This window comes from Acyrthosiphon pisum, chromosome A2 (assembly GCF_005508785.2).
Source record: "Acyrthosiphon pisum isolate AL4f chromosome A2, pea_aphid_22Mar2018_4r6ur, whole genome shotgun sequence".
Classification (NCBI taxonomy): domain Eukaryota; kingdom Metazoa; phylum Arthropoda; class Insecta; order Hemiptera; family Aphididae; genus Acyrthosiphon; species Acyrthosiphon pisum.
In genome coordinates, this window is record NC_042495.1 from 113136042 (window position 1) to 113150956 (window position 14915).

General features: G+C 29.2%; 1 protein-coding gene across 4 annotated transcripts in view; it reads right to left on the reverse strand.

Annotated features, from left to right (window-relative positions):
* The window catches only part of LOC100160169 (cubilin), a 33123-nt gene that overhangs the window by 14717 nt on the left and 3491 nt on the right, over positions 1–14915 (reverse strand). Inside the window, exons 8-38 of one of the 4 annotated variants that reach the window (XM_029489602.1) lie at positions 14108–14208; positions 13800–13923; positions 13534–13722; positions 13311–13457; positions 13049–13236; positions 12820–12991; positions 12557–12741; positions 12271–12442; positions 11944–12149; positions 11672–11831; positions 11038–11222; positions 10415–10595; positions 10117–10342; positions 9857–9987; positions 9610–9799; positions 7679–7839; positions 7412–7605; positions 6417–6576; positions 6095–6329; positions 5417–5474; positions 4982–5347; positions 4742–4910; positions 2991–3328; positions 2524–2929; positions 2121–2453; positions 1881–2050; positions 1587–1809; positions 1255–1479; positions 853–1011; positions 578–771; positions 134–268 (exon numbers count right to left, since the gene is read on the reverse strand). In XM_029489602.1, the coding sequence (XP_029345462.1) occupies positions 134–268; positions 578–771; positions 853–1011; positions 1255–1479; positions 1587–1809; positions 1881–2050; positions 2121–2453; positions 2524–2929; positions 2991–3328; positions 4742–4910; positions 4982–5347; positions 5417–5474; positions 6095–6329; positions 6417–6576; positions 7412–7605; positions 7679–7839; positions 9610–9799; positions 9857–9987; positions 10117–10342; positions 10415–10595; positions 11038–11222; positions 11672–11831; positions 11944–12149; positions 12271–12442; positions 12557–12741; positions 12820–12991; positions 13049–13236; positions 13311–13457; positions 13534–13722; positions 13800–13923; positions 14108–14208 (6083 nt within the window). Of the gene's footprint in view, positions 1–133; positions 269–577; positions 772–852; positions 1012–1254; positions 1480–1586; positions 1810–1880; positions 2051–2103; positions 2454–2523; positions 2930–2990; positions 3329–4741; positions 4911–4981; positions 5348–5416; positions 5475–6094; positions 6330–6416; positions 6577–7411; positions 7606–7678; positions 7840–9609; positions 9800–9856; positions 9988–10116; positions 10343–10414; positions 10596–11037; positions 11223–11671; positions 11832–11943; positions 12150–12270; positions 12443–12556; positions 12742–12819; positions 12992–13048; positions 13250–13310; positions 13458–13533; positions 13723–13799; positions 13924–14107; positions 14209–14915 lie in introns of those variants that run through there. The other 3 variants (XM_016802451.2, XM_029489603.1, XM_029489604.1) reach the window with 3 other exon arrangements.

Consider the following 14915-nt stretch of genomic DNA (forward strand, 5'->3'; position numbering starts at 1 on the left):
AAACGATACATTTTAGCACATTTCATTGATAAACTAATTATTTAACCATATAACATAATATTTAAATGTATTGGTTATAAATATGGATTTTGTACAGTATACCTACATACTATATTAAACTGTTTAAACTTACTATATTGTCTCCTCTGACTAATACAGCATTGATTTGTAACATGTTATCAGTGGTAAACAATGTTGATTCTTTAGATTCATTACAGTATTTCCCTTTGCCCATAAACGACGAATCCTCGTACAATCCGTTTTTCAACTAAAAGATTGTGTTAAGTATTGAAAATGCAAACATCATATTATTGTACAAATTCAATAATATGTTAAATTATAAAGGTCCTAATGATGTATATCTGCATGAAATATTTCTTCTAAAAATTAGGGAAACAAATTATAATTGTCATATTTCCAGTATCTAAGTGTTGTGAGCGCATTTACTTGTACGATGTCTTAAAAAAAGACTAAGTCAATACTTATTAACAAAACTCGGAATTAAAACGAAGGGCGTAGAAGAAAAATTTGGAATTAAATCCCAAAATACACCTGTTTATAATATGTGCCTACATACCAAAATATAACCATCAGCACATAGACTGTGTGATGCTAATTTTATTGTCATAAGTTTCACTAAAATTGTTCTTCCCGGTCGTACAGTGATATTCCATGTACATTGAAGTTGATACGGTTGCGATAATTCAAAGAGACTTGATGTATTAGATAAACTAATAACTCCTGTCGGTCCTCGCAATTGACCTCCACATTCTATTTTAACATAGAAAAGTTATGAACAATTTTCTTTGCTCTTACGTATAAAATACAATTAAAGTAGATAATTTAACATACGTAATTTTGCTTCAACTTTAAATCCTGTACCATTTAACGATTTGTTTGATATGAACGTTAATATTACTTTATTCTTTCCGACTATATTTTTATCATTTATTTGTTTGGGGCTTGCATACACTGTTTTCAACAGTATTGTATTTGCCGTGTCAGGATCAACTAAAACGTATTTATATAAACTATATACATAATATTATGATCGATTTAATAACGTTTTGTGTTTATTAAAAAGTCAATATTTTAGTTCCAAAAGAATTAATAAAATTGGTAATGAATATTAAACTGAAAAATATCTTTAGAAAATACCTGTCTAAGATAAATACAAACAATAACTAAGTACTTACAATAATCAATTAACTTAAAAACAAAAATAAAACAACGGTAAGAAAACAACAATAATACCAGTTTCTACGTTCAGGTAATCTCCACGATTCGTATTCGAAGAGGAACGAATTGGATAAAAATCTATGTCAATAATTTCAATATCAATATGATAATGTGATTCCGTGTGTAATATCCAAGTAACATTTAGATACGGTTCATAACCATGAGGATACCCAGGACTTGTTATAGTCACACTTGTATTAGAGCTTGATGATAAATAATAGTCAAAACTTGTACTATTAACTGTAAACGATAAACATTGTGTATTAATTAATACTTTATTTTAACTCGTTATACTCATGCAACAACATATTATTGGTCTAAAATTATGTATTTATATTATCGCTTACAATTATATTCCAACATTGGATATACTTTGTTCGAATATAGCGCATCTATTTGTGTCCACCATAGTAAAAACCGAATGCCTCCAACTCTTTTCTCCCCTGCTATCAATCGTATGAAAACAGTGTTATCGCTTGATATGATAGTTTTCTTAGATTCTATATTGTTATTTTTTGTAGAACTTAGTTCAAATAAAATTAACGTTTCGACATTACTTCCATCGTATATCTAAAAATACAAATAAATTCGAGAATTACTGAAAATAAGAAAGATATGTTGTACGCAAAGTATTCATTTACTTTTAATTCGTGAATTTCTGATGTGGAAATAAAGTCATTTATCACAATTTGAACTATTTTTTTTTTATCTACCACTATTGTCCACGAATAATCTTCACTATCTCTATATGGTCTGGGATACATCGGATTAGAGATTTTCCCTGACCGCTGTGACTTGTAGATTTCAGAAACTAGCATAAAATTACAAATTTTAAAAAAACCTTAGTTAAAAAAATTGTATTACTGTGATATTAATACTGCCATATTTAAAATCTGCAGTAAATCCTTTAGCTGAGCCAACAGAATTGGAACGAAATTTGACCCAAAGTGTTGAACTTGAAGTAACATTGGATGGTAAATTTGGTCCGCAAAATATACCTAAAACTGGACCAATAGAATCCCCTTCTCTGACTTCCACATAATCTTCATTACAAAACTCGTCATCTTCTAACTCAAAAGCAATGAAATTCAAAGACACGAGATTTCCAACGGAGGACTTTAGTATCCAAACACATTCTGAATCTCTAAAATAATTATTTGGATAGTTGGGTGAAGAAATCGTTCCTCTTATGGAGTCATAAGTTCCACCGCATGCTAATTAAAACAAAACAATATTATTACGAGAATATTTACATCGTGTGAGTTATATCATATGTTTACTCACCTACTGATCTTACAGAATACAGAGCTGTAAACGAATCCAACGCACCAGAGTTATCTGTGAACTCTATACGCATAGCCGGTCCATTACTGACAATAGGCGGTGGTATTGGATTTGACTTACAAAATTTAGTTATTTCAGGTGCATCTGAATCTGGGCCATCCAAAATTCGAAATATTGTGTGAAATAAATCATTAGAACACGGGCGTTCAGTTATATTTGACATTTCAACTCTTTTAATATCTTCTACGAAATTTGATATGTCTATATGAGTAAACGTTAAAGTGACTTTTGATTGAGGGATATCAGATATAATAGTCCAAATACAGTTCTGGAGTTCACCATTTGTAAAATATGGATTGTTAGTTATAATTCCCGAATCGTTTGTTATTAATTTTGCACCACATGCCTAAAAACCAATTCATCTCAATAGTAGAAGAATTGTATATATTAATACTAATAAAAATTACCGTGGAATATATTGCTTTAAACCCTTTCGCTTGGAATTCATGTTTACCAACTTCAAACGATATAAGGAGCTTATTCGATAATGACATAACAGGTGGTGGTATACTATTTCCAGAGTGATTGAGGAGTAATTTCCCATGCATATTGCCATCATATACTAGGACGATATCATTATTCCCTTTAGGCGAACTCTGAGTACTGAAGTCGATGAATGTAAGATTAATCAAATGAGTCTCTGCTATCTCTATATTCCACGTACAAGAACTGTGAGCATCATAGCTCTGCGGGTAATTGCTAGTATGGATAACTCCTTGAGGTGCAGTGAACATTCCACCACATTCTACAAAAAAAAAAAAAACAACAAAAAAACAAAAACCATTGATGTCAAATTAATCACTTAGTTTTAAATTATAGATAATCAAGTTTATTGACAATGTAGTAATGTAGTATAGTTTATCAGTTTATCACTTGTCTTCAGATGGAAAATTCAAAGAAAAGGTATTTTGTTAACTTTGTAGTTTGTAATTTTCCTAGACATTTTTGTTAAAAGTAGAAAAAATAAACAAACATACCGTGATGATATGCTCTTCCAAATTATTATAAAAAGTATTTTAAGATATACATACCTATTGTATTTATATTGATTTTATTTCAGAAAATAACTTTTTTTAAATTTATCTAGTTTGATGTGTTGATGAATTGTCAGATTATCTTTATTAAACATAATTATTTTAGGTATATTTTTGATTTCAGCAAAGTTTGGATATATGGGAGTATGTGACCCTGATAATTAATTGTGAAAAAATAAATTATATCGAATTCTCCATATGAAGTAAAAAAGTCTTAATGTAAATTGTATATGTTATTGTTTTATCTCTTGTTTCATACCCATTATTTATTGTGAAAGATTCACATCTTTATTATTATCTCTAACTATGTAGTAATAATAATATGTAGCACTTAATCACCACTTGCTGTCACCCGAATTTATACCGCTACGCAGCGCGAGCTGTTTTACATTGTTTTCGTAATTATGTGATTTATTGTATTTATGTTCATTGACCACGACCTCGCGTCTCCACTTGTGACTGCGCTCGACTGAGCCACACGTTTCCGATCACCCTGTCCTTAAGCCACGTTACTCCGTCTGAAGATCGTACCCCGGTTAAGTAGATCCGATTTTTGACAGTCTCCACGAGATCCACTCTGATCTCGCCGCATACCCTGTATGCTCGCTAACCTCCCGCTCGCTGATTCATTAGTCACCGACGCCGGCATACATTGCACTCATACCGACAGCTCGCTCTTTGACGTATCTGCTACGCTCGCTCTTAGAGCAACACCTGATTCCGTCGACCCACTTTACGAAAAACTGTTTGACCATATAAGTGTGCCTCTTGTGGTTTTGTAAAATTCACTTTTTCAGCCCCCTGTCACGCACCGGTAGGTACTTGTAACAATATAAACGACTTTCGACGCAACCGTGTGATAATCGTAAAACTTTGTGTTTGTTTACTTCAATCTGCCCTAACCTCGTGCAATCTTTCTGACGTAATGGCTTAGTCAGTGTAGATGTTATACGTTCACCTCGCTCTCCGAAGTTCCTGTAGGTTCACACTAGCTATTTCACTCAGCTATTTGAATAAATTAAGTTAAATTTAAATATACTTTATCAAAAATATAATTAATCAGATAATTATATACTTGGGTAATAATATGATCATTTTAAATAATTATAGAAGAAAATAAATACTTGATTCAATAGTCCTGTATGTAGCTTTGAAACGTTTTCTCTGAGATTCGTTGACTGATACAAATCTTACAAAAACTTCATTTCCACTAGACGTCAATGTAATTGGACTTGTTTGTTTATGGCATATTCTTAACAATTCTGGGGCTGAATCATCATATCCATTGTAAATCTGTAAGAAATATTAGTTTTTAAAATTAGGTATATTATTTAAACAGACCCATGTATGTATTATATACGTACATCTAAGTAATCAATTAAACAAGATCCTGAAGTTTCAAACCACAAATCTTCTATAGTTATTTCAACAATATATCCTTTATTGATGATAATATTCCATTCACAAGTTGTACTCAAACTATAAAATCTAGGATATTCAGGTGATGTAAATTCTCCTTGCAATTTATTTAACACTCCACCACAACCATCTACTATCCATTCGATACGAAAATTATTGAACTTGTTATTCTCATTGTATCTATCGATTTCGAAACTATAAATAATTCTAACAATGTTCTTAGTTGAAGATATAACAGCATGAGGTTTCATAGAACAGTTATTTTTCCACAAAACAGTATTAATGTCGTTCCTGTTTGCTCCTTCAGTTATCTATGAATAAAAATATAAATTAAAATCTATCAAAAACCATAAAATATAAATGTACCTACACATACTTACAATTAATTTTTTATCTTCACAATAATAATGAAAAACGTTTGTATGCATATTAGGATACCTAAACATATACGAAATTCAAAATGATCATAATTTTAATTTATGAATTTTTAACACTACAATAATTGTTGTTTTAAATTATTTACCTGTCTTTTATTTTAATTCTCAATACCTACTATATTTTTTCTAAAACTGAATATATAAGATAATTATACTAAAATTCCAATTAATGTAATACAAATAAATATTTAATCACAAATGATGATAAACTCTCCTATTGTATAACTTGTAAGTTTGCTAGTTGTGATGAACGATCGATATACTATACAGGTTCCGAGCTCCCTTATATAAATATATATATGAAGTTACTAATAATAAAGTAAAAGTGTTTAGTCTTTGTGAACGACTCGTCTTGCGTTGAAATAATTTTGTCCTGAGTTGGGCTTATTATTGATTTGGAAAAGTTATCAGTTGGTTGAAAATGTTTTTCAATAACATTGTAACAAAATAAATTTTGTGATTTCCATAGTTTGAACTTCAGACGCGTATTTGGTTAAAATATCAGTAATAGCTGCACTTTGCAGTTATTATTTTTTTAATCACAAAAAAAAATGTTGTCTAATTGTATTTAAGTTTCCCGGATATATTAAAGAGTACTGTAAATTTTGACCCTGAATATACCAGAATGGTGAATGTAAACTCTCGTCGTGGTCATCGTCGCCGTCACCGTGGTCGTCTAGATGTAAATGTATCCAACTGATGCTGTTCGATGATATTTTAAATGCAGTAAAAGTTATATTAACTTTACTTCCTTTGGGAGCCATAATTGTCCACATACAATGTGTAAGTCCATTTGTATATATTTCTTTAACCATTTCAATTACGCCTTGATATCCCTTTAAATTTACATGACAATCTAAAAAAACCAATTAGTATTTTTTTTTTGAAAAACTTTGCTATACAGTATTCACAATTACTTTTTTATTATTTCATTTATACGAACCAGTAGCATATGTTAACGAAAAACCTCTACCTTTGGAAAAACCACTACTTCTAAATTTAATATACATTTGATTTGATGTCGAATATAATTTTGTATATGGACTAGTATAATTACAAAATGTTTCTAATAATTTACTAGCAGAACTTCCACCATCATAAAACTGAAAAAAATCATTTCCGACAATGTATAGACTAATTTAATTACGATAAATAAGTACCCACTTAAATCGATACATTCAATTTAAGTCATAACTATATAGGGCAGATGGACAGGGTTAAATAAAAATAATTATGATGGTGGGATCAGTGTGGGTTGAATTTCGAAAAACTTATAATTTGTAAGCCCACATAATACTATATAATATGCGTAAACACAAGGGCCTGGACACGAAATATTTTATGCATTATAAGGGTCCCGGTGCCAGTTTTTAAAATTTTCAACAATTCTATAAAATTTGAAAATTCAATTTTATATTTTAGTTGCCACCTCAATTATAAGACTTTTCCACTAATCTACTACCTGATACCTATCTAGAGGAGGGGGGTCTTTAGGGTGTATTATATTGAAAAAAATGACTTAACGGGAATAACTCTCAAGTTTTGTAGAATTGTCGGATTTTGATGACTATTTTTTTTAATCTGAAAGAAGAAACTTCCTACAGCTTCCATCGATCTCTGATTTTGAATTTTATTTTAAATAATTGTATTAAATAATGTGTGAAAAAATGCTTTTTATCTTGTATATTTTTAGACATATTATAAAGTTAGAGAATAAAATATTGAAAAACAGAGATCAATGCGGGCTGTAGAGTATTTCCCTCTGGCAGTTAAAAAAAAAAATATCACATTTGGTTGATTCTACAAGGTGATATCGTTATTCCGGCAGAGTGTATTTTTGGGGACAAAATGGCATTGGAACCGGGCACCTTAATTTATTATTCAGACTAAAATTATAGGTTTGCCTTCTACGAGTATTAAAACACAATTGATACATACTTCAAGAAAATCATCATTACACAATAGTCCAGGAACATTGTCTGTTAATAACTGTATATCTAATATATTAATGGTGATACGATTTCCTTGTGCCACAGATATCTTGTAATAACATTCTAATGTTTCTAATACAGGTAATGGATAGTTAGGAGATACGATGTGCCCTTTATCAGAATTCAATGTTCCACCACAACCTTTTAACAATGTTACATAAAATAGTATGTTTATATATTTTAAATTATATTATAGGTATTTTATAGTTAATACCTCTGTCAATTAAATACCATTGCATAAAGAAACCTTTATGTGGAAGTTTCCAATCAGATACAAATCTTATAAAAAGTGAATTTCCTGATGAAGATATAGTAGGAAGAATTTTAGATCCACAATACTCCCCAATTAAGGGTGATGTAAAATGTTCACCATTTCTATAAAAAGTTATATAGGTATAATTATTACATGTCATATTAATAATTCATACTTAAATCAGGGCAGTAAACAGTAATTTCAAATGGTGAGAGGGAGGTGAGGGACTATCATAATAATTACATATTTTACACCTACCTAATATAGCTAATTAAAAAAAACTTGAATAACATATTACCTATTCATATTTTTATATATTGATTTTGATTGGTAGTTTAAAAAATATTGTAATTTATAGGTGATATAATTTTTTATTTTTTTTTTGGATTTTTCAAGCATCCGTTAACAACGATGTCGTCAGTAACGTACGCACTTTAGTTTTTTGTTATAATGCATATTTTCTATTTTTTAATCCACGCATAGTTCAACTCTTGAGGTTTCACCAAGGTTATCACTTGTGTCACATCGTATTTAACACTTGTCAATAGTTTCAAATACTAGATTACTAGATACATTACTTACAAGTCTATAGTATTTGACAGTTTTAAAGGTTAGGTTAATATAGTTTTAAAAGTCACCACAATGTCACACTGTCGTAGCGCGGCTATCATGTCGCGGGTTTGGATCCAAAAGGTTCTATGTAAATATTTTACGAAATTCGTTTTTTTCGTTATATAGGCTATGAATTTTACCGCGCTTTTTTCTAGCTAGTAAATAATTCAATATGTTAAGAATCAAAGAAGTTATTCAGTGCAAAAAAGTCTATCTATCTTCAAAATAACACTCTTTCGAAACATAGATAGAACTGTACTTAATTTATTTAATGTGAGAACAAAAGGGTTCTATCTAAGTCAAAAAATATTTTATTGGAAACAAAAAGTTCTAGGTGTGATTTTTACTACCACGCATACAATAATTTGTACCAATAACAATATTATTGTGAATTCATAATGCGTCGCAGTGGTCGGGCGGTGTTGTAAAAGTTTAATAATGTTATAAATAGACATATAAGTATTTACTATAACAACATATTCTTTGGGATATTCCATTGTTCGACGTTTGCTCGCATTTCGTTATCATATTATTAAGTTTATATATTGAATAATTATAATATTGTAAATAATGTTTATAACAATAATAATATAATTTTGATAATATTATGACGCATTAATTTGACGGTGTTCTTAAATAAAATAAATTAAGTATGTACAGGATCAATATACATTATTTTGTATACTAGGTTGGTATTACTATGTAGAAGTAGTTCTATGTGGTACAATACTTTTATTTATATTGTTTACAAAAAGGTTTTATATCATATTTGATTATTAATTTTTGAACTAAAAGGTCCTCCCTCTAGAACTATTTGGTTCCAAGTTTTGTTTTATCAATATTATTTCATAGCCAAATTCCTTTTCAATTAACTGTTTAGTTACTATAAATTCTGATTTAATTAAAAATTGTTTGATAATTTTTACGTCCAAATCAAATTATTATAAGTTGAAAAATATTTAAACACATTTAAACTGGCTTTTCTGAACAATTTCAAATTTACACATAGAACCTTTTGGATCCAAACCCGCGATATGTCTAAAAACATGAAACCCCTTACTTATAACCAATTGGCGATAACCATACATCATATTTATTTTTTGTAATTTATATCAAGCTGAAATCAATCACTATAAAACTAATAAATTAAAAATTAAAATACTATGTTAGTAGTTTTAAATGTTTTTAAAAACATTCATAAATAAGTACTTTCCGCGTTATAAGGGGGTTCGAACCCCTACCCAAGGTGACAACTTCCCTGATAGTTAGATTAGACGTACCGAATTTCAACAAAATCACAACAGATACTGTTAATCTGTTCTTCGAGATCAAATTGAGTGAAGTTCAACTCAATCTGCTTTGAGACTGGTACATTTATGGTCCATATACAATTCATATCAAGGGGATAGCGGTCTGGGAAATTTGGCGACGTAATAAAACCTTCTGAGGTGAAGAAGTTTCCACCACATACTGCATAAATATAAACCATTAATTATGTTATAAATGTATATAAGACTGAACATATACCTTGTGCTTTATTCAATGAAGTATAATTTAACATGAAGCCATCCAGTGCTCCTAAATGATCAGTTTTATATACTATTGTTAGACGATTACCTAATGAAGTCAATATAGGTGGAACTTTAGATCCACAATATCTAAAAATGAAAGATTATCAATTTTAAATATATTTGTAAAGGCATTTAATTGTCTATACAAAGTACCTATTTTAATAATAACTTCGTATGTTGAATTATATATGTGAGACTTTTCAGTCACCTACTTACTTGGCAATTTTTGATGCGTTTCCTTTAATACTATTATCGTAGACTTCAACATAGTCATTATTACAAGTGAGATGGTCATCCAAGGAAAATGATACCCAATTTAATCGAATTTGACTAGATTCATTTACAGATATAATCCATTTACAAATCTGATTTTTTAAATATTTTTCCGGATTTTTCGGTGATTGTATGATACCGGACGGTTGCTTTAATATACCACCACATGCTAAGGAATATAAAAAAATTAAAATCATAATTATCATAGTTATTAATTTAATTCAATAATACTATTGTTTACTTATATCAATGGTTGAATAGTTAGCTCGAAATCCTTTATTAGAATCTGCATTCGAATCATCATTCGAAAATTTTAACCACATATAATTATGTGTTGATATGTATGGGAGTTTTGAAAGTTTTTGAATATTTCCACATAGCAACGCGATTATAGGTGAATTCGCATTGTCCCCGTCTCTGATCTGAAGATTATAAAATTTACATTGAACATCAATAAAATGTAGGTACGATACAAACTCGTGATGGTTTTAGGTTACGAAAAGTATAAAATATATGAATCAATACTCATTCAAATTCTTATAATATATATAACATATTACGATTAGGTTACCTATATAATAATTGTGTACATTTTAACTACACATTTTCAAACACTTTATATGCATTGTGAAATCTTAAATAATATATACTTCTGTAAAAGGAAACATCAAATGGATGATTTTTAAAATAAATTGAAACAATTTTTAATTATTTTCATAATTAATGAATAATTGTAGAGTTGTTCTTAGTACTTTAATAAACTACAATATGGTCTTTTAATATTATTATTTACATTTAACATACATACATAATGGTCAAGCTATTACTATTAATTGAAATAAAATATTTCAAAATCTTAATTACCTCTAACGAATTTAAAAAACATAATGGATAATTAGAATCCATATCCATATCCAAAAATGATAATTGAATAGCTTTGCCAACTGGTTGTTCGATTAGATACTCGCATATTTTTTTTTCTGGGTAAGGTATTGGATAGAATGGTGATTCGATTATACCATCACTAGCAATAAATGTTCCACCACATACTAAAAGTAAAAATTATTCACAAATGTTCAACAATTAAAATTAAAATCAAAGAGAGCATAATATTATATTAAATATTATTATGATAATTATTCTTCTATAATTACATAATTTTATGACAAAATAAAACAATATTTTTCCTATATAATATTATTATGATTTAATTACTAATTGGTTCTTGAGAAGAAAGTCACACATCAAAAACAATTCAATGGACTTGGGGATATGAAATTAAAATGTAATTAACTATAAAAATTATAAAGATAAAAATGATTAAATTATATATATATATATATACTTTTTTAATTTTAAATTCTTTAGATATCATAGGAGCTTTCTGTGAAAAGAATTATCTTTATGTAAGTATAGTAATAATCATAAAACTATAAATTACTAAATTATTCCCTAGTAAAAATTATTTTATTTTTATCTATTATATATTCATACATACATGTATCATATTTAATCGTAAACCCATCAACTTTTGATGAAAAATTTGATATGAAAAGAAGAGTAACTTCATTACTGTTTGAGATTATTGGTTGATCATATCTCATTGAACCACAATAACGACCAATTAATGGAGATTTTATATTGGGACCATCGTGAATCTGTAATAATATACATATATTATATTCCTGTCATAAAATTAATTTAAAAGTATTATGAAGGATTAATCAAATTTAGGTAAAACCAACATTGCAAATAAGAAATAACACATACTTCTAAGAATTCTTTTAAACAATTTTGAGAATATGTAATGCCAAACTTCTTAACAAATTCAAGTTTGAGTTTCTGACGAAGTGGTATTTGTATATTCCACTCACAATTCAAACTGTCCAAATCGTTAAAGCTATCACTTGTCAAATGTATAGGAGAAGATATGATTCCAGACGTGCTTGTATAAGTTCCACCACATCCAGGTACACCTACTCAAGTATAATGTATTAATATGTAATTTTTTCAATAGTAGAACATTTATTTTATAAGACACAAAATATGGAATATTGAAACTATAAAATATTATTAGAAATAAATAATAATATATACCCTCAATTACACTGTACGTCATTTGAAATCCGTACTCTTGGCCAAGACTATCAGAATGGAAATGCAAACTTGCATGTGAACTTGAAGTTATTATAGGAGGAGGCAAACTTTGCTTAGGAGTATTGCATAATTTTGCCAATATTGGACTATGCTGAGTAAAACCATCTCTAATCTATATTCATAATTAAATAATTGTATTTTGTTATAATAATTATTTTTTAGATAATCTACGGTTGTCGGTTTAACCATCAATAATAATAGTATAATACCCGTACGAAAACGTTACCTCTAAATAGTCGTAACTACAATTTATATGGTACTCAAAGCTTAATGAAAAGAAATTGAATTGAATTCTTTTTCCTGGAAAGGCATTCAATGTCCAATAACAGTCACGATTATTTGGATATTTTCCTGGAGAACCAGGAGAAGATAATGTTCCGTGAGAACCGATATTGAATGTACCACCACAGTCTAAAAAAATAATAGGTTTTAATTAATGTATAGATTTAGGTAAGAATATTGCAGGAATATGTCAACATTTAATTCTACCTGGTTGTATTGCTGTGTAGTTTAACTGAAAACCTCGATAATTTGTGGATGTGTCAGATCGAAAACGTATAATAACTGAATTTGAATCCGAAATAATATTATTGTTTATAGGTAATTTATTTCCACAAAATCTACCCAACACTTTACCATCTTCGTCGTCGTTGTTTTTAATCTAAAACGAATCAAAAGAGATAACTAAAAGTACAAAATAAAAATGAAATATGTTTACTTCAACATAGTCCAAGGAACAAGTGATTGATTTTTCAATATCAATCCAAACAAAAGATATATTTATGACTAGAGACAAATTTACATCAATCATCCACGCACAATTCATGTTGCTCTTATATGTTAATGTTGTATTTGACTCTGGATATTGTATTGATCCATTATTTGTGTCGAAATAACCACCACATTCTTTAAAATATGTCTGCATTAAATACGTTTTGCACAAATAATGTTTTTAATAATATCTCGCATCATACACTAACCTTCTATAAATGATCCGCATAAGGTTCCAAAATAACCTCTATCACAGTTGCAACGAAATTCGCCGGATTTCGGGTCAGGAACACATTCTCCGTTTACACAGGGATTTACTAAGCATGGGTTTTCTATGCTTATATTACATGATCGTCCTATGATGAATACAATTCGTCATAAAATAATAATACGTATAGCATACTTAAAAAAATGTTGTGAACAAAATGTCACCTGTATAACCCGTGTCACACTGACACAAAAAACTGTTAGTTGAATTTGAATGGCACACGCCATGGAGACCACAAGGATTATTCAGGCAAGGATCTATAGTTTTATAGTTTTTTATGCATCCGTTCAACCCTATACCATTACCATTATACCCTTGCCGACATGTACACTGTATTGTTGTTTCAGCATAAACTAGAGGTAATTAAAGTAAAAAAAAACAGTCGTACGTCATGACTTAACATATGAAAACATATTTTTATCTTGTTTACCAGTGCACTCAGCATTTGGATGACACCCTCCGTTGTCTATCGCACACGCACCTCCAGATTTATAGATGCAATTAAATCCATCGCCACTGTAACCAGGTGGACATAATTCGCACTTAAACGAACCCTGGATGAGTTTTCAAAACGACGAATTATGTTAAAAGAAAAAAAAATATCAAAGTAAATTGTATTTTAGATGAACATGCTATAAATTTTAATAATAGATTTAAATAGCTTATTATTTGCATCTACACAATAATCGTACGAACTCCTAACGTTGATTCAACAAGATTATTGATATATGCACGTACTCTCGTGTTAAAGCACTGAACTCTGGGATTCACGCTGCATCCACCGTTATTTATCAAACACTCGTTGACGTCGGTACACACAAAACCGTCTCCCTCATAACCTAAACGAATTATAAAACATAAAATCGTTTAATAAACATATTGCATATGAATATAATATTCAGGGGTGTATATTTGGTGACACTTGAATTGCCTCCCATATCATACCTAAATTATTATTAATATATCGAAAATTGTACGTGTACTATCGATTATCACACCGATTTTCGAAATGTACAAAATATTATTTTTTTAAAACATACGGACATACAGTATTTCCCTGACAGATTAATTTGTTAAATGCAATAATCTTGTCGATTACTGATTATCAGTTAAACGTTATTCCATCATCATCAGTTCAACATGGTCAGTTTTGTTTGTGCAACAATCACCATGAACAACAAGTTAATAGGTACATAATTTTTATAAAAATGAAGGTCAGTAGTTATTAAGTTAAAACAATTCTACTTTGGGATGGATTTAAATTTGGAATTGATAAGGTTGAATATTTTAATAACTCAACCTCATATTTAAAACTTTTTGGATGTATTAAAACCAATGCAGTTACATACGGTAATATTAATTAGATCTTCCAAAAAGGAAACCAAAACAATTCGTCAACACGTCAAAATTGTCAAAATTTACTCAATTTACTCAATTTATTTAGTTTATTTATATAAGGTTCAATATAATATAAGGCTAATACAAGGTTGGAATTCGATTGATTATAGTTATCCGTACAAGAGGGTCCCTAGCCAAAATAGAAGGC